Genomic DNA, 25,155 nt, shown 5'->3' on the forward strand with positions numbered 1-25,155 from the left:
GACCCAGAGTGTGTATATTCAGTGCACGGGCATGTTGCAGGAAGTAGCTTACATTTACAGCACAGCAGTGAGTTATAATGTTAATTGCTCTATGTAACCAGAGTTTTAAACTAAACATGTTCCGTGATGCACATTGCTGAATTTTACTTAATTTCAGGGATAAGTGCGTTTTAATTTACTTTGAGTGATTTATTTGGGGGAAAATGTGTCATTTGTTTGCATATGATTAAACAAACATCAATCACCTATTGTTGCCAATAATAATAATAATAATAATAAAATCCAGATTGAGTTCTTCTTTGTTCAGGCTAGAACTAAGTTTTATCTTTCTAACCTCTTGGAAGTCAGTGAATGTTACTGTTTCCTGAGATTTTTACATGATCAGAATAAGTTGTAAGAACATATTATTTTGACTTTTTAAGATAGCGCACATTCAGATACCTGCAGAGATCTGTAGGCAGGTAACACAAATGAAGTAAGCCAGATGTAAAACAATAGGGAGGGGGTGAGGCCTGTGGCAAAAGAAAAGATACATGGCCTGTCTAATGGGAGTGGCTGCCTCTCAGTACTTGCTAGTTATCACCAGGGATGCTAATTTTAAGGGAAGCCAGAAATCAGGTTTTACATGCTATTTCGTGATGATATTTCATACTATTCACATACACTTTTTCTGGCTATCCACCTTACTTATATTTGTATGTCTTGCAATTCGTAGACAACTTTCATATGTTTTTATCATTTTGAATAACAATTCTGTGTTAAAAATAAACTTGTGAAATGGATGGAATAGGTATTTTTTACTTCCTCTGGCAGTTAAGTAAACTGAGGCCTCAGATTCTTAAGAACCTTTCCTCAGACTACACAGCATGTAAAGAACTAGTTCTCAGCTCTTATAATTTTTTTACAGAAAGCCATAGAGATATTTCAGGTACACTATGTTTTCTCTGCTGAGGTGATTATTTGGAAGCCCTTCACTTGTTTTGTTTTGTTTTGCTTTCAGTTTAAAAAACATCGGCTTTCAGTTGTACATACCAATACATATGCGAAATCTGTGGTGAACATGGCGGATTTAGTAAGTATCAATCGATTCAATATTGCCATAGAGGAATTTCATCTCCTGATTGCTAACAGAATGGTTAATATGGTTCTTATATTTTCGGTGCTCTGAATTGCACTTTAGGCAAGGTGTCCCATATGTAAGTCCCTAGTAACCTTGCAGTGGACTTTATTGTTTTTGATCTCTGGCTGGGAAGATGATAAAAGGAGGTGGTCAAAGTTACCCATGGATTGATGCTTGAAATTTCTCCTTATATTTTTCACACTGAAAAATAAAAAGTTGAGTCCCAGTCCTTAACGAAGATATTCATTGTGTACTTCCAACATTGGAGAAGCAGGTGGTTGAGCTATTTTCAAGACAGTGCCTGGTTGTGTGTGAATGATGCACTAGTAATCCTACTATATTTACTTTCTGCCTGACAAGGCAATGTGGGTACCTTCTCCATGAGTTTAATTGGGACCCGTCGGGTTATGTAGAAATTATATCCTAGGGGAGTCTTCGCTGTTCCATTCTTCTCTTGGGAAACCCAAGAATACGTGAATTCTTTCCCCAGGGTGCCAGAAAAGAGACTCAGGGAGATCCTTGAAAAAGGGTGCAAAAAAGTGATCTTTTATTTCTAATTAGTCCTCTGTTCTTTGGGTATTAGTTGTGAACAGTTTGACTCTCTGTTACTCAAGGAAAATGCATGTGAATTAGAAAAATAATTATCTCCCTTAAGGACAATAGAGTTTTTTACATTTAACTAGAACTCAAAGAGTTTTCATAAGAGGAGCTTTATAATCCTGGTCATAAATCATTTGATTTTACCACAATAGCTAGTGTATTCCTTTTGTTAATATACCAGATATATAAAGACCAACTGAAGACAAGGATAGTATTGGTTGCTATGGAAACCTGGGCAGCTGACAACAAGTTCGCCATATCTGAAAATCCATTGATCACTCTACGTGAGTTTATGAAATACAGGAGGGATTTTATCAAAGAGAAGAGTGATGCAGTTCACCTTTTTTCGTATGTAACTTACAATTTATTACTTTTTTTGGTTCCCTGTTGAATGCTGTATTACTTGTAACTGAGATGTAGCCTTTCTCCAGTATAATGCAATTAGGATTTGACATGGCAGACACATTTGGAAGAAGTTTTAAAGTATAGATTGTCTGAAGTTGTCATTAAAGTATAAGAGGTTTAGTTTTGAATTTGAATATATATTTGAGTTTGAATATATAGCAAACTATATATTATAGCATTTAAAAAACCTATTATGTAAAGGAAGATCTGTTGAAGGAAATTATAAATGGAAGTAAAAGAGTATATTTTTGGGTAACTTTTACATTTTACACAATTTCAAATTTATAGGAACTTTGCAGGAATACTACAAGGAAATATATGCTCTTTACCCAGATTCATTAATTATTTACATTTTGCCCCATTTGTTTATGATTTTCTTCCTTCTTTCCTTCTTCCCTTTTTCCCTCCCTCCCTTCCTTTTTCCTTTCATCCATTTATCTGTCTATCAATTTTTTTTTTCCTGAACCATTTGAGAGCAAGTTGGAGATACTCACTTACTGGGCATTCACTACTAAATACATGTATATTCCCTAAAGATAAAAAGACATTGTCTTATATCACCGTAGTAAATTATTGAATTTTTATTAATTAAAATTTTGTTGAATTTATTAAATTTTATTAAAATTTTTATTAAATTAAATTATTAAAACTAGAAAATTTAACAGTGATACAATACTTTTAAGTAACCTATATTCAGGCTTCTCCAGTTGTCTGAACAATGTCTTTGATAGCTAATTCCCTTCCCCCATTGAGGACCCAACACAAGGTCATGCATCACATTTAATTGTCCTGTCCCTTTAGTCTCCTTTAATTTGGGAGATTTCCTCAGCCTTTCATTGTTTATTTTGGGTTTAACATTTTTGAAGAGTGTAGGTCAGTTATTTTATAGAATGTTCCACATTGTGGGGATGTCTGATGTTTTCCCATTGAGAGATTCAAGTTAGACATTTTGGTCAGAAATACCACAGAAGTGATTTTGTATCCTCCTCAGAGTATACCATATTAGTGATTTTTTCAAAACAGGTATAGTTCTGTTGAAGGTATTATTGCTCATGTGGGGAAACATCCCTCAGAAACTCTTCTCTTTGGTTATGTGTGTAAATAACATTCACATTCCTCCCTTCCCTCAGAAGTATACAGTATGGGAATGTATTTGCATTGAGAACGTAAGTGTGGTAAATTAATAATGAAAGGTGCAGTGATACTTGGAACTTTGAACAGTAAGCATTTTTCGTTTCCTTTTCTAAAAGGGGAAGTCAATTTGAGAGTAGCCGGAGCGGGGCAGCTTATATTGGTGGGATTTGCTCGTTGCTGAAAGGAGGAGGCGTGAATGAAGTAGGTGTGAACATCTGTACAATACAAAGTGGTATGATGGCTGAAAATGTTTTCCTAATATTTAAGAGATAATTTCTCATATTCCTTATTCTCTAGATGTTAGGTTGTTTTATTCACAACCAATATGGTTGCTATAAATGACCGGAGGACAGAGAATAGGAAAATAATGGAAGATAGTATTTGATAATTCTTTTCATGTTCTACTTAGAATAATCTCCAAATTTAGCTATTTACAAATTATATAGATAAAATCTTTACTTTTATCCTTATTGAAAATAAGGCCCTATCTATGCTTTGGCTGATTTCCTGGAGAACTGAGTAATTCTTGAAGCATTGGCTGACTACCTAACAACCCAATTGGAAATATTCTTCCTTCTTCAATATTTGGCAAAGTTTGGGAGAAAAAAATAGACTAAGTTTTCCAAAGAGTTTCTTTTACCCCTAAGGCACTAAGTCTGATGGAAGTGATCTAAAAGAAAAATACTTGAATCAACATATTGAAAAAAGTATCTTTAGGTCTCAAGTTTCTTTTGCCCACAGATCATTACCACTTCCTGTTACTCATACCATTTGTTTTCTGAAGCCACATTCTATTTAATTTGGGGAAATTTTGGGCATGCAAATGGACACACAAAAATGAACAAGTTCCAAATAATTTACACATTTACTTTTATTATTTTCTAAAAGACTGACTTATGTATATTACAAGTATTAAGTTTTTCAGAAATGTCACTAATGAAATTTGGACTCAGACTTAATTTTCTAAACCCGAAAAGTGGTGATTCCCTGGCTTCTAGTTTTCCCTATAAGATTGAATCAAACATAGGTTTATTTCTTACAACTTTTTTCTCAAATGCTCCATCGTTCAGCTTTAGCTACTGTATGTTTAACCTCTACTAAATAAGAGGCTTAGAAATTACGTATTTCCAACTATGTTGTGTCATTTTTTTCTGGCCCATCTTAAATAAAAAATAATTCCCATTTACACGTATTTTGTTTTTGCTCTTGTTTTTCAGTTTGGGAAAACTGATTTAATGGCAGTTACACTCGCCCAGTCATTAGCCCATAATATTGGTATCATCTCAGACAAAAGAAAGTTAGCAAGTGGTAAGTTCACCTTTGTGGTTTAGTTGTATTTAAAATAGACTCTCTATAAATATTTTGGAGAATGAGATTTTAAATTCAGTTGCTTAATCAAACGAGTTTGGGTGATGGTATAAGTTAAACAGCTGGGGTATATAATATTTTCTTCAAAAGTTATACAAGATAATGTTTGCCCTGTAGGTGAAAATGTCTCCATGTGTAATTAACATTTAAAGCTATGTGATGATAAATTCATTGTTGAATTTAAAAAAGGACAAAATAAGCTCTGTTTGGTAATTTTAAATGGTCTCGTAGAGAATCCTAGGCGTGTAGGTTCAAGGCATACTGTTTTATTATGGTTTATTTAAAACATCTCTTAGTATGGCCACAGAGGAGAGTTTGCCTGCTAAAGGGCTCAGTAAAATATGGACCTGGTAAACTATGCTGGGACTAGCATCTAGGAAGAATATATTTTCCCAAGTAGGTAAAGTTAATTCACCAGGAATAGTCAAAAGTCATGTATTTGGAGTAAGTTGATTAGAATCATATTTATCTTATTATTTTAATAACATATAAATGATTGTTTATATTAATAATAACTATTACCATTTATGAAGTGCCCATTAAAAGACAGATAATTGAATGCCAGTATTATCTACTTCTAGATACTCATTTAATCCTCAAGATAATCCTGCAAGATACCCGTTATTAGCCCCATTTTACAGAATAAGGTGACTGGATGTTAAAAGGGTAATGCCTCCAAGATTACTCATATATTAAGTGGCAAGCCCAGGTTTTGAACCCAGGTAGTTTAAGCCTTTCTGCTTAAACAATATACTGTACTGCCTTCTATCAGCAGCTTTGGTGCAGAGGTTTTAAAACTGGACAAGAAATTGTAAGAATTCCCATAAGGGACTGTGAAACCAGAATCCTATAGTGATGCTATTTCAATGGTATTAGATTGTTAAGCCATTTTAAAGCATTTTAATGAATGCTTTAAAAATAAGGCCACTTGTTAAAATATCAAGGTTTTAATTTAGTAAAAATTATAAAATCTTGATATGGTCCAAGTAGATTTTTGTTATTATGAATTGCATGCAAAACTTCAAATATAAGGAAACTTAGAAAGCAGGTATTACTTCTTAAAGGTATTTAAGGAATAAAGTGAAGATATACTTTTAAAAACTACTCTAATGCACCTGTTTTCACTTTATAAAAAGGCATTTGTATTCATTTTATCTTAGGTGAGTGTAAATGTGAGGACACATGGTCTGGATGCATAATGGGAGACACTGGGTAAGCCACTTCTATTTGAAAATAACTCACTTCCTTTCTCTGCTGTGCTGTGGGCTCCTTAGGAATATGACACCAACAGCTTAGTGCGTGGAACCTCACCATTGACATTAAAAAGAAAATTGGATGTAGAGCTTCTCAATGGCTCTCTATTATAAGATATTTTCATAAAATAGTCTCTTACTTATGAAAACAGTTGTTGTCAGTTAAGATAGAAGAGCAAAGACTTTGTTAGCCTTTCATCTAGCCTTACATCTAGAAATGTAAGTGAGGAACAGCTTTGTTCTTCATGGCTTACCTACTAATTTTCTTTTCTTTTGTCTTCAATTCCAATTAAATGGGTTGTAAACAGTAGTGTGCTGGTAAGCTGATTCTCAGAATAAAAAACAAGAAAAGAACCTGGATTTGTAGCTTTCTCTGATTTTTGTAGTGTAAGTATTCCTAAAATGGCTGATTTCAAGCTGCCAGAGTGTGGAAGAGATGTGTATACTCTGCTCTCCTGAGACAGGTTTTCATTTCTATACCCTTCGACACACTGTCAGGCACCAATCTTGTATTTATTTTTTCTTAGTAAATTGTACAACCATTCCTTTCATGCCAAGATCATCACTACTCCTTACTTTCAACTTTTATCATCTTGAGCTTTTATTATCTTAATAACATTCCAGATACCCAGGCAAATTTCAGCCTCCCTCTCTCCCCTCCTGAATTCCATTTCCGTCCTCACTGAAAAGGCATAAAGAGAAGAGTGAACCCTTGTATTCCATCACCCGGCCTAAAAAAATACTTCCTACATAGTTAAATCCCCCTTCTGTTCTCTCTTGTTGCTCCCCAACCCCAGCCAAAGTCACTACTGTCTTCAATTTGGTTCATATTATTCACAAGCCCCTTTTAATACTTTTATTGTTTATATGTGTATGTTGAAGTAATACATAGCATTGCTTTGCATGTTTTTAGTTTATATGAAAGGAGTCATACTATATGTACTCTTCTGTGATTTGCTCTTTTTGATCTTTATGTTTTTAAGATTTATCCATGCTGATAATATACAGTTCTAGTTCATTGAATGTATAAGGCACAAATTCCTCCATTCTCCTCTTCCTGCACATGAATCATAGCCTTTTCCTGCTCAGAACTTTTGTTGAGTCTCTGTTGTCTGAAGAATAAGGTTTAGAGTTCTTCCTCCCATACTTGGATATACATAATCTTTCTTCATCCTCATTTATAACCTCATTTTCCCCTGCTATTCATGGTTGGTTTGCTTATTATGATAGTTATACAGGGGTTTCCAGCTTTTTTGATCTTCTAACCATAATCCTACATGGATTTTTTTTTAAAGATTATTTATTTATTTATTTATTTATTTATTTATTTATTTGAGACAGAGAGAGGCAGAGGCAGAGGGAGAAGCAGGCTCCCTGCAGAGCAGGGAGCCCGATGTGGGACTCGATCCCAGGACCCTGGGATTATGACCTGAGCCGAAGGCAGCCGCTTAATTGACTGAGCCACCCAGGTGTCCCTCCTACATGGATTTTAAGCTTCTTAAAAATTTGCTCACCATAAATGTACATTAATTTCCAGCCTCTTTTGATTCCTTTGATATATTCTTTTCATTTGGAATTCTTTCTCTCTAACCACATTTCTAGCCATTTGAGATTTATTATAATTTTAACTCCTGCATTGTAATTTAATTCCGTATGTCCTTATGCTTTGCCTCACCAATTAGTTGTGAATCTTTGAGGATTACATCTACACTAATAGGTATTTCTGTTTGACCTCACACCGTAATCTCTTGACACACTTGATTTTCAATAAATATTTATTGATATTTTCATTTTGAGCTCCCAAGAAATGTTTGAAAAGGAAGATAAATGATAGAGGGAATGTATATGCAAACATGTATTAAAATATTTTTCAAAATATCTTTGGACTTTCTGTTTAGTAATAAAAGGGAATGATAAAAGTCCTTATCCATAATTGTAATTTTATAACACTTACTAAATTCCACGCTAGAGGTTCTCGTCTTTTAAAAGCTATTTAGTATGGTTGATTATTCTGCTTAATTACTAAAAACAAAATTTTATAGGCAGTCTGCCTAGACTAAGCATAATGTGTAGCAAAATCAAATGGCAACACTCAGAAACGTACATAGCTCTTTGCATTAGAACTCCTCTTACATCAAATGGATGTGTGCAAGAGAAAAGCTTTTTAAAGAAAACGTCTGGCGTGATGCTCTATATGATTTGAGCTGTGTCAGACATCACGCAACAGTACTAATTATGGACCTGTATTTCCTGTGGGCACCTCCCCTCTCGTTTCTACTTTCTGAAGTCTCTGCGCACTGCTGTGTGTTGGAAAGCATGTTGAAATGAAAATCAGTCCTACTTAAAGGTATAAAAATTAAAATTTTGAGAAAGCATTGAATATAATAGATATGTTATTGATAATTCCATGGTATTCTATTTTATTAATGTATCAACAGTTAACAGTTTTCTTCTAAACATTTACATGATTTTCATGGCATTTGCTATTACAAATTGTGCTACTCTAAGTTCCTTTGTTCATTCATCTTTGTATACATAGCTAGTTATTTCCTCAAGAAAAATTTCTTAAAGTAGAATTACTAGATTTAAGGATATTTCTCATTTTGAAGGTTCTTCATACATATTGCCAAATTGTTCTCTAGCCACATTTCTTTTTCTCTTTCTTTTTTTAAAAGATTTTATTTATTTGAGAGAGAGAATGAGAGAGAGCACAAGAGGGAAGAGGGTCAGAGAGAGAGGCAGACTCCCTGCTGAGCAGGGAGCCCGATGTGGGACTCGATCCAGGGACTCCAGGATCATGACCTGAGCCGAAGGCAGTCACTTAACCAACTGAGCCACCCAGGCGCCCACCACATTTCTTTTTCTTCTGATCCTTTTATACTTTTTTTTTTTTGGTATACCTTTTTTTTTTTTTTTTTGTATTTTGACATAATCTTATAAGAAAAGTTGCAGGAATAGTAACAAAGAACCTTTTTGTCCTCTGAATCATAAGTCACTAGCATCGTACCTCATCACCCCCAAACACCTCAGTGTGCATTGCCTACAAACAAGTGCATTCTCCTACAGAACCACAATGCAACCAATAAAATTATCTAATTTTTAGCCCTCACTCAAAATTAGCCCTGTATTTCAAAAAATGCCACTTTAACAGATGGTTCAGAATCAATCTTATCTTCCTTCAGTCTGAAACAGTTCCTCAGTTTTCTTTGACTTTCATGACTTTGGCACATTCATAGATTATAAGTCAGTAATTTTGTAAAATCTTCTGCAGTTTGGGATCCAGTTTTTATATTTAAGAAAGACTCATTATTCCTGTTCTTTGATTGAAAATATAGGTATGTGTGTGTTTCTTTTGAATGCATATGCTAATAATGAACAGCCCATAGTCACTATTAATCACCAAATGGAGAATTTAGAAATATGCTGGTAGAATCAAAGTCTTAGGGATTTAACACAAATGCTGTACATATGTGGAATTTATTCTTTCATTTTTAAGAATAATGTTACAATTTTAACAATGTTCAAGTTTAAGACTAACATACAGACAAGGGGGACTAAAATTATATCCAGTTACTGCTTTTCTTCTGCCTTACAGGTATTATCTTCCTAAAAAGTTCACCCAGTGTAATATTGAAGAGTATCATGACTTTCTGAATAGTGGAGGTGGTGCCTGTCTTTTCAACAAACCTTCTAAGGTACTAAGTGTGATCAGAGTTATTAGTTATTAATCTTTCTAGGGTATTATTAAGTGTAAATTTCTAGCCATTGGATCTTACAAAAAGAAAGTTTTCCAACTTGGCTTTTATGTCCATATGTTAGATATGCAAAATATCTGCATTCTGAAGTCAGCTTTAATCTTTGGTATTTTGGGCTATTGTTTTTTTTTTTTTTAAGATTTATTTATTTGAGAGAGAGAGAGCTTGTGTGTGAGTTGGGGGAGGGGCAGAGAGGGAGGGAGAGAGAATCTCAAGCGGACTCAAGCACAGAGCTCAACAGGGGAATTGACACAGGGCTCTATCCCGAGTCACCCAAGCACCCTGACGTTTTGGGCTATTGTGATGGAAATAGAAAGCAGGTAGAAATAAGACTGTGTGCTTTCTGAAAAATGATTAGTTTGCAAAGATGGTTTCATTTGCCTTTCTTTTTCTTTTTTTTTTTTTTTTAAAGATTTTCTTTATTTATTTGACAGAGAGAGACACAGCAAGAGCAGGAACACAAGCAGGGGGAGTGGGAGAGGGAGAAGCAGGCTTCCTGCTGGGCAGGGAGCCCAATGTGGGACTCGATCCCAGGACCCTGGGATCATGACCTGAGCCGAAGGCAGACGCTTAACGACTGAGCCACCCAGGCACCCTCATTTGCCTTTCTTTTTCATTTTCTTGGTTCCTTTTTTGTTTGTTTGTATATGTAATCACAGCTCATACTGATAGAAAGGGGGCATTTCTCCCCCTCATAACTCCCTGTCAGTGCTGCCTTTCAGAATGAGTAGTATGATTAAAATTGCTATTACTTCTCAGTATGAAAGCCAAGGCTGCAAAGGAGAAAGTCTTTGTGTACTTAGACTTTGTCAGAGGCCTTTCCAACTTGCAGAACAAACTCTGGTTACTGACTTGAAAGCTGGTCTTCCTCATGCATTTGGAAGTCGGCATGTTAAAGCAGAATTCTTGGTTCTTGTTAATTATGTGAACTGTTATGTTCTTCTCCTCACCACAGTGATGTCTGGTGTTGCCTTTATCATCATTTACCTGACTTCATTCCCTGTCTATTCCAGTGAAATTTAGAAAGTGTATCATATTGCTTTGAAAAGCAAAGTGACCATTTTAAAGACTCTTTGCAAAAGTTTCAGAAGGGACATTTGAACTAACTCCCTGCTGCTATAAATGAAAAACAATTCAAGTCTTTTTACAAAAATAACTGATTTTTCTGAGCTCAGAGTAAAATGATAAGTGGATTTTTCATCTGGATAAGTTTTAGTTTTGGCTTTCAAAGCTGTCTCATTTGTTATGATCCCTTTCAGCTGAAAATAGAATCTAGAGATGTGTTGATTATTTTGTAGGAGAGGAGAGAATATTTGGAATCAGGTGGGGATTTTGTTGTTGTCATTGCTGCTGCTTTTTTTATTGGTTTTTCCCCCCCTCTAGTTAGTTAAGAAAGTGTGTGTGTGGGCGTGTGTCTGTTGATAGGTGTGTGTTCCATCCCATTCTATAATATGTAAACTTTGACGAACTTCTAATTGAATATTACATAACTGGGACATAACAGCTACTTGGTAATTTTACCTATCACCGTAAGATAAGTTATGCTCAAAAGATAATGAAATTGATGGAGAGTTGAAAAATAAAATAGTCTTAAAATGTACTCTTGTACATGCTAAAAGTTACTTCCATCTCTGGGGCCAGTTATTATTACTGCGTTCTGCAAAGCTATGTTAATTGGAGAGGCTATATTTTATATTAAATAAATCAGTGGATTTATTAAGTTTTGTGATGTTTTCCTAATTGTCTATAAAATAACTTCCTATTTCACAAGGATATATAGTTAGTAAATGGCTCTCACAGATGATTGAACTTGATCCTCCCAACAATTTTTGATGTAGATGGGCAGATAATATTATTATTATTCCTGCTTTAAATATTAAAGCACTTGTGCTCTGAGATGACAAGCCGTATGCCCAAGATAAAGTAGCTGAGCCAAGATTTGAACCCATACTTTCTGTCTCCAAATCCCTTGCTTCCTGCTTGAAATGAAATTTCAGGAATCAGTCTGGCTTGGGTTCAGTCAATGGCTAGGTCTTTTATTTCGGTGGCATTTACTGGAATCCATATGCATATTACATATGTAAATTTGAATTTCCAATCTGAAATGGAAACGGAAGTAGATACTTCTGTTCTCAAGTTTCCAGTTCTAAAGTTCTAGAGTTACGCTTTCAAGTTTAGGAAAATAAAAATATACTTGGAAATGACCGAAAGGTATACCAGATGTACGGTTGTGGTACTTATGGTCTCTCATAAGGTCTTTGATCTTGATTTATCCATATTTTATCCTTTTGGTTTCATCCCACAGCTTCTTGATCCTCCTGAGTGTGGAAATGGTTTCATCGAAACTGGAGAGGAGTGTGACTGTGGGACCCCGGCAGTAAGTCTCTGGGTGTTTTGATGATTTTTTTTTTTTTTTTTTTTTTTTTTAGGTTATCCAGGGTCATTCCAGGTCCACTCACTGAGACAAACAGAGCTGGTGTTATGTTTGGAAATTTCATGGGATATATGGAAGAAAGATTATTATTGTGGGGTTATACATTCATTTAAAAAAAATATCCTGGTACTTTTAGAAAATGACACCATTTTCTGATGTTTTGAAAATCTTTGTATTCCTTAGGAGTGTGTCCTTGAAGGAGCAGAATGTTGTAAGAAATGCACCTTGACTCAAGATTCTCAGTGCAGTGATGGTCTTTGTTGTAAAAAGTGCAAGGTAAATAAATGTTGAGTAATGACTAATTGACAGAGACGAGGACATATTTGATTAAATCATTAAGGTTAGGCAAATATGATGTAATAACAAAAGTAGTGCCTATCATATATTAAGTGACTATGTTGCCAGGTGCTCTATAGGATCCTCATAAAATCTTGTGAAGTTTTGTTACTATTTTTATTCCTATCGAACAGTTGAGAACACTAAGGCATACAGTGGGTAAGTGGTTGCCCAGGGTCTTGTACCAAGTAAGTCAGAGAGCTGGGTCCTGGACCTTGTTAAATTCCCCAGTTTGTCTTCTCATTACTGCTTACCTGAGGGACATGCACATTAACTGAAGCCAGGTGTTCCTAACCTTCAAATGAGGTTTTCCCTTTCTTTGTAAAGCCAAGTGGATATTCAAGAGATTCTTCTTTTCTTGCTGCTCTGCTTGGTGTATTTCTTGCATAAGTATAGGAGAAGCTATACTTTTATTTTATTTTATTTTATTTTAAAGATTTTATTTATTTGACAGAGAGAGACACAGCCGGAGAGGGAACACAAGCAGGGGGAGTGGGAGAGGGAGAAGCAGGCTTCCTGCCAAGCAGGGAGCCCGATGCGGGGCTCGATCCCAGGACCCTGGGATCATGACCTGAGCCGAAGGCAGATGCCCAACGACTGAGCCACCCAGGCGCCCCAGAAGCTATACTTTTAGACATGATAACATCTCACGTGTATTACCATGCGTGAGATTTTAGAATGCATCTTTAGGCACATTGTTTTCATCCTCCCGATAGCATCCCATACCTGTCCCCAAATATTTAAGCCTTAACATCATGACTAAAAGTTATTTGAGGCTTACATTTTTCAAAGAAATCTATTTCTTTTTCTCTTCTCATAAAATCTGGTACAATATTCTACATTAGTTGCTGTGAGGTTTAGTATTCACCTTAGTATGTACATTTTATGGAGTCAGTGTCTGGGACTTACCCAGTAATTGGTACAGGTCCTTAGTAAATATTTGTTAAGTGGATAAATAAATATGCACAACACTCTTTTATTGATTATTTGCTGATCGACTAACTTGAGTCTAATGAGCTAAGGGAGAGTGGGACATGAATCTATCATAGTAAATATCTACTGAGTGCCAAGAGATTGTGCTAAGCACTTTTAATTTATATCATCATGTATCTGGGTTTCTCCGTCCTGGCACTGTTGACATTTTTGGCTGGATGATTGTTTTGTTTTGAGGGTATGTCTTGTGTATTTTAAGTTATTTAGCAAATCCTTGACTTCTACCCACTTGATACAAGTACAACTCCTCCCACTTGTGACAACCAAAAATATTTCCAGACATTGCCCAGTGTCCCCTCAGGGGCAAAATCACTGCTGGTTGAGACCACTGTCATAGATAAAGCTCACAACCACACTTTTGGTTTTGAAAATGTGTTATTTTGGGATAGGCATTATTACCCTTATTTTTCCATTTGAGCAATCCTGGTCTCAAGGAAGTGATACAACCTGCATATGCTCGTCCAGCTATTAAGGAATAGATGTGAAATTACATCCCAGATCTGCTGGCAGCAATTTCTGTTGTTTCTACTTTACCACTATGTCTCTGGCAGCTTTTTAAGTCAAGCAAGGCACTGGCAGAGACCTCTGAAAGCACTCTCTAAAAAAAGGAGGAGGGGCGCCTGGGTGGCTCAGTTGGTTAAGCGACTGCCTTCAGCTCAGGTCATGATCCTGGAGTCCCGGGATCGAGTCCCACATCGGGCTCCCTGCTCAGCAGGGAGTCTGCTTCTCCCTCTGACCCTCTTCCCTCTCGTGCTCTCTATCTCTCATTCTCTCTCTCTCAAATAAATAAATAAAATCTTTTAAAAAAAATAAAAAAATAAAAAAAGGAGGATTAAATCAAATACAAAACAGACATTTTAAGATTTGGGTTGCATCATATATTTATTTATTTATTTATTTTTAAAGATTTTCTTTGTTTGACAGAGAGGGAACACAAGCAGGGGGAGTGGGAGAGGGAGAAGCAGCCTTCCCGCTGAGCAGGGAGCCCGATGCGGGGCTCGATCCCAGGACCCTGGGATCATGACCTGAGCCGAAGGCAGACACTTAATGACTGAGCCACCCAGGTGCCCCTGCATCATCTATTTAGTCTGTCAGCTTCTCCACCTGCATAAAAAGGGTCCCTTTGTGATATGAACATGAACATTTCAAAGAACAAATACAAAATAATAGAATTACAATATATACAGGAAAATGTCATGATTTTAACTATCTCACAAAATAAGCTGCAGCTCTACCAGTCAAGTAAGAGCTTTTTGCCACTTTCTCTGTCTCTCGCCCCCAGTTCTTACGCCCATCCTAGACCCCTGGAGGAACCAGAGGCAGGAGAGTGAATGAATGGAGGGGCAATAGAAAAACAGGATGAGAAATCCTACGTATCTCTGTTTTTTCCTATGTGTATTTATGATTAAAGCATCTGTGAGTCAGAGTTGGCAAACATTTTGGGTAAAGGATCAGGTAGTACATAGTTTAGGCTTTGTGGGTCATGAGGTCTCTGTCTCAGTTACCGAACTCTGCCTTTGAAAGCAGCCATCAAAAATACAGAAACAAATGAGCATGCTTGTGTTCCAGTAAAACTTTATTTATAAAAACAGATGGCCAGCCACTTTTTGCCCTCAAGCCATAATTTGCCAACCCTTGCTGTAAAACATTGCTCATTGACTTGTTTATTATTTTTGTTCACGCTTTAGTATCTAAGTTCCAAGAGGGCAGGGATTTGGGTCAGTTTATCTACTGCTGTATCCCAGCACTGAGAGCAAGTCGTCCTTCACTATGCTTTCTTTCAGAAGTTTCTTGGCACTTCTTGAACATTTACACTCTCATATAAACTCCATCTTAAATCTGCTTATATTTCTACCTCAGACTTTCTAAAATTGTAGTTTACCCCAATTCCAAGAAATTGGAAGGAAGAGAACCAGAGTATATGAATTTAAATTATCTTGCTTATTTCCTTATTTTCATGGTCTATTTACCCCACTAAAATGTGAGTTCCTTGCAAACAGGGTTCTTGTGTTTTATTCTCCACTGAGTCCCCAGTGGCCAGAAAGTGCCCGGCACATTTTAAGTGCCTAATAAATACTTGATGAATGAATGAACACAAATTTTTTTCAGATCTCTTAAAAATATCTGTTGAAATCCCGATTGGAGTTGGCAGTGTGCTGTTCATGTTCTCAGAACAGTAGGAAACTCAGGTGCCTGGAGGGTTATGAGCAAGAGAGAGAAGATGAAAGGTGGTCTGGGAGAGGGGTCCTGAATAATGGGTCTGTTTGTGTGAGCAGACATAAAAACATGGAAGGATCCAGACCCTGATAATAGTATTTTGGGGAATGAAAGAGAATGGGATTGAAGAAGAGAGGGGAAGGATTATGACTTTGTGTATCTCTGTTTGTTTGTTTATAATGAATACCCTGGCAATTTATAAATTCAGTGAGCTTAAAATTTTATTTGTAACTCCCTACACTTACAAGAAATATTTGAGGTGGTTGAAAATAGGCAAGAGAAAAAAGAAAAGAGAAAAACCCCTCCCATACACAGGTACAAATAATAGAAACATTAGACAAGAATAAAAGACCATGCCATAGATCTATATATAAAAATGAGACAGGAGATAAAGGACAGTATGGGAGGAAATCGCTTTGCCAGAAAATCTAACTTTTGCAATTCAGCCTACGATGTAACAACATTCAGAATCTTGGCAGATGAGGCAAAAGAGAGCAAAACGATGAAGATGCCAGTAAGAATGAAGAGTAAAGTGTAAATCCAAAACCTTTTTTGGGAGGAAGAATTACTAGAACTTGGACTGACTTGTCCTTCTGGGGAGATGGATCATCCAGACCTACCCTATTTTAGTAGCTATCGTAAGACTTAATGTGTGATGACTCTGCAGATTCTTTCATATAAGCAAAACTCTTGCTGAAAACTATTAAATGAACATTTCATTCAGTAATGGGGTTTTCAGAGACTGGCATCTTAAAATCGCTTGCAATATTCCTATCCAAAAATAGTCATTTTGCCTTTTTTTGAGATGATGCCACAAGAGATTTTTTTTTTCCCCTTCGGCAGTTTTGCACATTGATTTTTGTTCACTTTAGTTTCAGCCCATGGGGACCGTGTGCCGAGAAGCAGTAAACGATTGCGATATTCGTGAGACGTGCTCAGGAAATTCAAGCCAGGTAATTTACAGAGTCGTTAGTCTGAACCTGACGGGAAGGAGTAGGGGTACCTATAGTGTACTGTCCCCCAGGCAAAACTTAAAGGGACACGATGTCATGTCTTTTTCACATCAGTTCTCATTCTCTCTTTATTTACTTCTCAGGGATTTCGGTTTCAGTAATCGAAGCTTGCAGAGATATGCAGCATCATTTTATCTCAATGTTGAACTAACCTCAGACTGCATGCGTGCCTTAACTATTTTGTTTCTGTTTTAAGTAGAGAATGGAAGGCATTGCTTTTTGTCCTGTTTTCTCTCCAGCTGATGGAAACAGGAGCCAGCCAAGGCAGAGAGACCCACAGAGCACTGAGTTCTGAGGAGGGGTCTATTCTTTTGCCTTGACTCTTGCTTTTCTGAGACCACCTGCGTCACCTCACCCATTAATAACTGCTCTTGAATTTAATGTCATATGGTTGTGAATGGAGAAGATGAGGAAGCTGATAAACTTTGGTGAGGGTTCACAGATTTCCCATGGTTATTGTATATACAGGCCATCCTCAGTTTGCAGTGTAGTGCAGGGCCCTAACAATGACTGTGCAAGTTAAAATCGTGTAATTCATCTTAATAATCAGTGCAAAAATTACAGTTGTTCCGTGATCTTTAAAAAATATTGTCAGCCTTGGATTTAAGTGAATAGGGAAATGAAAAAATAAACATTTTTTTAGCACACTAAAAACAGAAACATTGAGAATTACAAGTTTTATTTGTTTGTAAAATCCTCATCAGGAGCAGTTTGGGCTGTGCATGCCCTCTGGCCACAAACCTTAGGATCCATAGTAAGCATCTTCTCTATGCCTTGTTGAATTGACTCCCTTCTAAGTTTGGATCAGCTTTCAACATTTTATCCTTTGCATTTTCAGTGTCATGAAATAGCTCCAGGAGATGTGAAGGTGTGAATGTGAGGTTTTTTGCCAAATAGCAGTATCAACATGCCCAGTCAGTGACTTTTTGCTGTGACTCAATTTATATTTGATTTGAATTTCACTTCTAGGGTCATCCTTTTTCATTTCTTTTCTGCATTTTCATTTTGCTGACCAGTTCCCTCTTAACAGTTATCCAGTTTTGCAAAATGTCACATGCTATTACCCAGAGACAGAGAGAGTCAACACACGCTATTACCCAGAGACAGAGAGAGTCAACACACCTTCTGTTGTCTGTTCATGAACTGAATGAACATGGGCAGTGACCAGTCACTGGCGGACTTTGTAAGAAGTGACAAGTGCCCATGATGGGGAGCTCTTAGATACCTAGTGATCATGGAACTGAAAGGCTAGTAGCAAATGTGTGCCTTATGCAGTTGCTCATAGTTAATACACTGTGGGAGCTGAAATTGGAACTGTGTTGTTGGGGTACTGATGTCATTTCACAAAACCATGGTATCTGAAATCCATGTATATGGGAGCTATGCAGAGCAAGGACAGCCTACATGTTTTTCCTCTAGAGAAGAGGGATTCAGTAGTGGTATACCTGCATTAATCATAAAAATGTTTTGTTTTAAAGGTAGTCCTCCTAAGAGACTAGAGATCTTTCATGTAAAAGTATTTTCTTTCCTTACTATCTAATTAGCATTGTTTCTATAAGCTAACACTTAGTGATGATGAGGATACAGTGAATGACTGCCTTGTGTTCCTGGAGGGAAAGGATATTAGAGTGACTTCTTTGGAATGTGACTATACCATAAGCAGGAGTTTTAAAAAAAAATCCAGAATCCAAAGGTCATGTAGAAAGATGCTTTTGTTGAATTAGTTGTAACAGCATAAACTGGAGGTAGTTAGAAGTGAGTATTATAGTACATTGGTTATATGGTTTGTTAGCTCAATGCAGTATATTATAGCTATTAAGGATGATACCTACAAAAAAGCTTATTATGACCTGAGAAAATTCACGTGATGAAAAAGTAAAGAGAAGCAGGATATAAAATATCGTCCGTAACATGATTATATACCTATATTTTAAAAAATCAAATTTTGTAGAAAAAGGTAGAGAAAAAAATATACCAAAATATAAAAAATTGTTGTCTTTGGGTGGTGGGAACATGAGAGACTTTGTCTTTTGTTTTTTGTTTGTTTGTTTTACTTTTTTAACATTCCCTAAGTTTTCTGAAGTGAGTATATAATTATTATAAAGATACAAAAAATGTATAATAAATTTAAAAATACTTTTTATTAAGAATGCTTTGCAATTTTCTGCAATTGCTACAAGGGAAAAATGGAGCTATAAGGCATGTTTTTTTTCTAATGTGCCCAAGGTGGACTTCTGCTCAAGAGACATTGTAAGAGTAAGGGCTGTGGTGCTTCTCATGGTAAAAAAGAGGAAACTAGTTTTGGCTCCATTTATGTTGGCATCCTCCTTGCTTTTGTTTTGTGCTCTTGTTTTTCTTGCTCTGAGGAACAGTGTATCTGTGTAAAGCAAGATGCTCTGAAATGTTAGGGTTGGCTGAGTCATAGCTGTAGGTTCTTTTTATTTGCTACAGTGTAATCAACTGTTTTTGCCTCTAGTAGATCCATATTTTTAGGGGAAAGTGCACCAATTGTTGTATTTCCTTTTGCTTCCTCCTGATCTTTTTTGTTTTTATTTTCAGATGTTTTAAGAGACTTAGCCATATTATCAGACTTTTATTTTCAAAAAGAAAAAGAAAACATTACAGGGATTAGCTCAGCTGGATATTTTGCTGTGCACTTGGTTCATAGTTCTGTTTTCATTTCCTAGTGTGCCCCAAATATTCATAAAATGGATGGATATTCATGTGATGGTATTCAGGTAGGTTACTTCATCTTTACCTAAATCTTTCATGTGTACCAGCATGAAAGAAATACTGAAATCTTACCAAATAGGAAAATCAGTTTAAATGTTTTGTAATCAATTCTGAAGATAAAAGGTTTTATAATACTCATCTACTAGTTTTCCCAGTCATATTTTCTTTTTTCAGTGATCCAACATAAGCAGACATTGCATCGTTAATAGGTATATGCTTTTCCATTTTAGGGGATTTGCTTTGGAGGAAGATGTAAAACCAGGGATAGGCAATGCAAATACATCTGGGGGCAAAGTAAGTAAATAGTGTGGCTTGATCCTTTTCAAAGTATGATATCAGGTCAAAGCACATGCTGTGAGCTGGAAGTAAATTTTCAACCACTTTATGATTGAGGGATTCTCAAAGACACTGCAGGTCTTAGTAGGGGCACTTTTGTAGACATTAGAGAAAGGCACGGCCTTTGAGAAGACACTTGGCTAGTTGGTTGTGCCATTGGACAAGAAAGAAGGTGCCTTTGCTGCCAGGCAGATGAAGTCCACTCCAGCCTGTGCAGCCTGGAGAATAGAGCAAACCTGGATTTTAGTTCCACTTACACTTCCCTCAGCTGAATGTCCTTAACCAAACCTGTACAACCATATGGGATGGGCGTGGACCCTGGATAGGATGCCCTTGGCTTAGCACTGTAGCAGGTTAGCTAGAGTTGCTTTTTCTTCCTCAACTATCTCTCTTAAAGTCTAGCTCGCTTTCCTAATTACAGGTGACCCTCTGCTGAGGTAGCTATGCCACATCAGAAAAAATTTTAATGTTATTGCTTTCAAAGTTTGTCAGATTTTTGGAGGGAAGTATATAATATTTATATCTAAAACATATTTAAATTATATCTCTGCTTAAATGTGTATTTAAATATTGTGCCATATATTTTTTGAAGGCAATTTTTGCTTTAAACTCTTTCAGAAGACAGTTTGTATTAGGAAATAAGCTATAAAGATAAAGATAATCTTTAATTGTCACACATAGTGGCTACATTCTTTCTGAGAGGGCAAGTGTACGCCCTCTTCTGGGTGACTGGAGAAAGGGGGAGAATATGGAAATGCAGACTGTACTCTGAGCAAAGAGTTACAGTTTTTGTTTCCCCCACTTGAGAAAAACTGTTGCTTACAGCAAGAAGTAGGAAAAAAAATGATTATTTTTTTAACGTGATTATTTTTTAAAAATATACACAAACAGTTATCTTTTGATTAGTTTGCAGAGGTCATTTTGATCTAACTTCTGGACAGTTCCATCAACCAGCCTTGGCTTTAGCCAAAACAAAGTCCTGAAAAAGATGCTGACATGGTTTAAAATGTTATTTCACTCTCTTAGATTTAGCGTGAATTCAAGCTTGTCTAAAAACAGAATAAAATTAAATTGTTTTTTAATAGTTGTTAAGAATTAGTAAACAAGGTAGAAATTATACTACTGCTTCTTGAATCTTTAATTATAGTGCATAGTTATTTTAATAAACTTGTCATTATGATTAATAAAAGTTGCCAAGTGAGAAATTTGTACTTTACATTTGGCACTGAGATTAAAGTGTGGAGTATTTATTCCAGGAACAATTTGGTAGCATCTTCCCCTAATTATTGGCCACATTCTGAGGAGTGTTGTTCTTAGAACCTATAGCCTCAATCCCATCAAAGATCTCCATAGATTTGTTTTCCAAATTTCCAATGAGCAGTCATGAAGAATGTAGCTGAGTCCTGGATGTCTGTGGTAAAGGACAACTCTTGAGAACCATGGGTACAGTCTTTGGAATTGGCACCATTGTCATGAAGAAGAGTCCTTAAATGGCTACTTTCCCTTACTGCAAACACTTTGAGCAGCTCATGTGTTAAATCTCTCACCGATAGAAAATTCTTTTCTGCTTCAGAGGTGATGGCATCAGACAAATACTGCTATGAGAAACTGAATATCGAAGGGACGGAGAAGGGGAACTGTGGGAAAGACAAAGACACGTGGATACAGTGCAACAAACGGTGAGATGGAGAAGTTTGCGCAGAGTTTATCCCTTAATTAATTGTAGGTGTTACTTTCAGAGCCACCAGGACGTTCCTGTTCTCTGCATCCTGCAGAGCCTCAGCTGCCTGCTCTCATCTTTTCCCAGCATTCCAGCTCCACCCTGCAGAAGGCTCCTGAGTCTTGACCTCTCCCCTCAGGCCCAGGCCACCCTTGCAGCTGCCTCAGGACTTTCTCACCTAGAAGGCGCTGGCTAGCATTTCAAAGCAACAAAAATTAAAGCCACCAGAATATATACTCTATTAACTGGTTCTGACTTTTCTGAATCACCATTTTTGTGAAAGATCTTAATATTTCACTGTCCTTCAGTTTAGAAGCCTTTCAATGGTCCTTGACTCCACTGTCCCTCTGACACATTGTCCAGACACCAAATCATGGCCATTTGTCTTAATTGATCTCTTCATTTCCTTTCCTATGGCACTGCTGCAACTAAGACCTACATTAATTCTTCAACTGTTACAAAGGCCTCTTAAGAGTGTCTTAAGCCAGGATTCTCTAGCATGCTGCCATCAGAATATTCATCTGCTGAATCCTTTTGACTGTCAGTTCTTTGTTCAAATTTCACTGGTCCCACATACCTAATTAATAGTAAGAATAATGCCCAACATTTACTGTGCACACTATCTTGCAGTTTACATAAGCTATGTTATTTAGTCTTTATGGCAGTTCTCCTCATTTTACGGAGGAAAAACTGAGGCACAGTTAATTCATTTGACCAAGGTCATGTAGCTAGGATGCGGTAGAAGCAGAATTAGAATGTGGCAGTCTGATTTCAGAACTCTCCCTTAACCACTTTGTGGCACATCCTACTGTCTTGTTTAATGAACAAAATGGAACTTTAGCTTGACCCTTTACATCCTCCTCAATTTGCCCTCAACCTTCATGTTTTTGTTTTGTTTTGTTTTTTTCTTCTCTACTCTTCCAAATTCTAGCAAACCTTGTCATTCTTAGTCCACGCATTTTATTCTCCTCACTCCGTACCTCTGCTTGTGCGCTCATTCCTCCAAAAGCACCCTTTATCCTCACTCCATTACCAGTCACAGTCCCACTTTGGACAATGCTGTATAAATTGTTTCTGGATTTACTCCAGAAATAAATCGTTTCCCTCTTCTCTGAATTCCCACAGCCTTTTGTACTATTACTGTGGCCCTTGTTCCCCCCACCCATGTTTTATAGTTGTTTATGTGTGCGATTTCTCTTCTCATCCAAGTCTATTTCCTTGACCGTGTCTTTTTTTCTTTATATATCCTAAAGTACTTAGTAAGCTCCATGCACATAAATTACGCTTATAAAAATGTTGAATATCGCTTCTGTGTTAAGAAAGCATTTTTGTTTGTGATGGCTATGATAAAATGATATAACCTTTAAAAATTATTTTTTAAGGATGAGTTAATACATTTTTCTATGTTGATGATAGATATAAGTTCTAATTTTTCTCTATCTGATGAAGCTTAATATTTTCATATATAATCTTGCTAGTCTACTAATCATTCTTGACAAGATATTTATTAGTGTATGTGTTTATTATTATGTATATTAGTAATTAAAATGTGCTAAATATAGAAAATATGTCAGATAATATTAATACCACTGGAAATATTTCATATGTTAAATTAGAATTATATGCAGTGGTTGGGGGATTAGTGGAATATATTGAAAAAGGGATCGTGAATCTATGTGGCTGAGAATCTACTATATATGTATATTAAATTCTACTATATATAAAATATGAATCTACTGTATATATATATAAAGTAAAAATCTACTATATATAAAATATACATAAAATTCTTTAATTCTGGGGCAAAAGGTTGAAGAAAGCTGTCTTCCAAAAGAGTACTCATCCAAAGTTCATTTATTCACTTGTCAAATATTAAAAAAAAAATGTTTTAGCATATCCAGTGTTGTGTTCTAGGGAAGGAGATTCTGATCTAAAAGAAGTCTTTTTGGTGGATAATTTCCTTTAGAGAAATACTTGAACTAATGGACAGTAAAGGAAAATCTAGAAAACAGTTTGGGATTTTGGTACATGGATAACAATTTCAGAGAAGACACTTTTTAAAGCAGGAGGCAAACTAACTTGGGCTTATTTGGCTTATTATAATTTGAGTAAATAAAATAGAGTGGATGAAAAAGAAATGCTAAAATGAGATAAGATTACTGTTTTAACTGTACATGGTTTGTTATTTGGGGAAAGAAGTAAATAATTGGTATCTTTTAACACAGGGATGTGCTTTGTGGTTACCTTTTGTGCACCAATATTGGTAATATCCCCAGGCTTGGAGAACTTGATGGTGAAATCACATCTACTTTGGTTGTGCAGCAGGGAAGGACATTAAACTGCAGGTAATCATCTTCCCCATTCTATGAGAACATTGGTCATCTTACTTCTGAGGAATGCCTCGTAGAGTTACTTTGGTTTTTTCAGTTCCCATGTGTGTTAGCAAGCTGAAACAGAATCTAGCCTGTAGCGGTGACCAAGTAAATCCTGACACAAAAAGGTTGAAAAGAAGCTAAGAATAAGTTGACTATGGTTGCTGGAGTTATGTTTCATGGGTCGAGAATATCTTGTAGGGTTTAGTTTGCATTTCATTCCTATTAAGGAAAATGAGTCAGAACTCCTGGGTAAAGTCAGTAGATTAAATATGTGCATCTTCCTTTACTCCCTTCTGAACCCCCACCAAAATGACAGTAACTGGATCTTCTTTGGAATTCATGTATCCACAGGGCAGTAGAGAAAGGGAGAGGAGACAACAGCAACAAAATTTGGGAGTGTGGAGAGCATATGGATGTGTGGCAAATGATTGTCAAAACTAAGAAAGCTGAATTCCTAAGTCAGTAATGGGGAAAATGGAGAACTAACCTGGTATATAAAGTCATTTCCCCAAAGGCTCAAAAACTGGCAGCATCATCTACTTCTGGAAGACAGAGTAAAAGGATTCAGGGACAGGGAAGGGCTAAAATAGAGAAGATAGTTGAAAAGTCTGCCAACAGATTACTTCCTGACTCACCTAAACTGGGGATTGCTCACCCTCTCATGGAAGATTTTGAACTTTACATTCTACACATAATCAAACAGTTTTCCGAACTGAAGGACAACCGGCAATATTGATACCAGGGTGTGTGCAAGTGGACCAGCCTCATTGATGTTCAGCCAGAAAGCCCTAAAATTTCCTATCACTTATCTGATAACTCAAATATGAGCAGTTTTTTTTTTTTAAAGATTTTTTAATTTATTTTTTAACAGAGAGACAGAGACAGCGAGAGAGGGAACACAAGCAGGGAGAGTGGGAGAGGGAGAAGCAGGCTTCCCGCCGAACAGGGAGCCTGATGTGGGACTCTATCCCAGGACCCTGGGATCATGACCTGAGCCGAAGGCAGACGCTTAACGACTGAGCCACCCAGGCACCCACAAATATGAGCAGTTTATCAGACATGTGAAGAAAGGCTCAAACACACATACACAAAGAGATAAAAACAACCAGAAAAAGGGCACCTGTCAATATTTATGAGAGATAAGATACTTCTATCATGAAAAAGAATAGAGTGCTATTTTTTTAAACAAATGAAGAACATTCATAGAAACAAATGCTGTTGGAAATTAAAAATATGGAGGTAGAGATTAAACCCAGTAGTTGAAATTATCTCCCAGAAAGTAGGGCAAAAGCAGGAAAAGAGTGGAACATAGAGAAAACCTCACCAAGTTGGAAGAGGAATGATGAACAGGGAAAATAGCAGG

General features: G+C 36.5%; 1 protein-coding gene across 2 annotated transcripts in view; it reads left to right on the forward strand.

Moving 5' to 3' along the window:
- The window catches only part of ADAM22 (ADAM metallopeptidase domain 22), a 210,911-nt gene that overhangs the window by 150,532 nt on the left and 35,224 nt on the right, over positions 1 to 25,155 (forward strand). For both annotated transcript variants that reach the window (XM_088018611.1, XM_028119778.2), the window contains exons 10-22: positions 1,001 to 1,072; positions 1,902 to 2,068; positions 3,376 to 3,460; positions 4,477 to 4,567; positions 5,788 to 5,839; positions 9,476 to 9,575; positions 11,941 to 12,012; positions 12,253 to 12,345; positions 16,488 to 16,568; positions 19,316 to 19,366; positions 19,592 to 19,655; positions 21,271 to 21,376; positions 23,643 to 23,762. In XM_088018611.1, the coding sequence (XP_087874737.1) occupies positions 1,001 to 1,072; positions 1,902 to 2,068; positions 3,376 to 3,460; positions 4,477 to 4,567; positions 5,788 to 5,839; positions 9,476 to 9,575; positions 11,941 to 12,012; positions 12,253 to 12,345; positions 16,488 to 16,568; positions 19,316 to 19,366; positions 19,592 to 19,655; positions 21,271 to 21,376; positions 23,643 to 23,762 (1,154 nt within the window). The remainder of the gene's footprint in view (positions 1 to 1,000; positions 1,073 to 1,901; positions 2,069 to 3,375; positions 3,461 to 4,476; positions 4,568 to 5,787; positions 5,840 to 9,475; positions 9,576 to 11,940; positions 12,013 to 12,252; positions 12,346 to 16,487; positions 16,569 to 19,315; positions 19,367 to 19,591; positions 19,656 to 21,270; positions 21,377 to 23,642; positions 23,763 to 25,155) is intronic.

The sequence above is a fragment of the Eumetopias jubatus genome, unplaced genomic scaffold, assembly GCF_037043125.1.
Source record: "Eumetopias jubatus isolate StellerSeaLion01/CBP00866 unplaced genomic scaffold, mEumJub1_p1.0 scaffold_14, whole genome shotgun sequence".
NCBI lineage: Eukaryota > Metazoa > Chordata > Mammalia > Carnivora > Otariidae > Eumetopias > Eumetopias jubatus.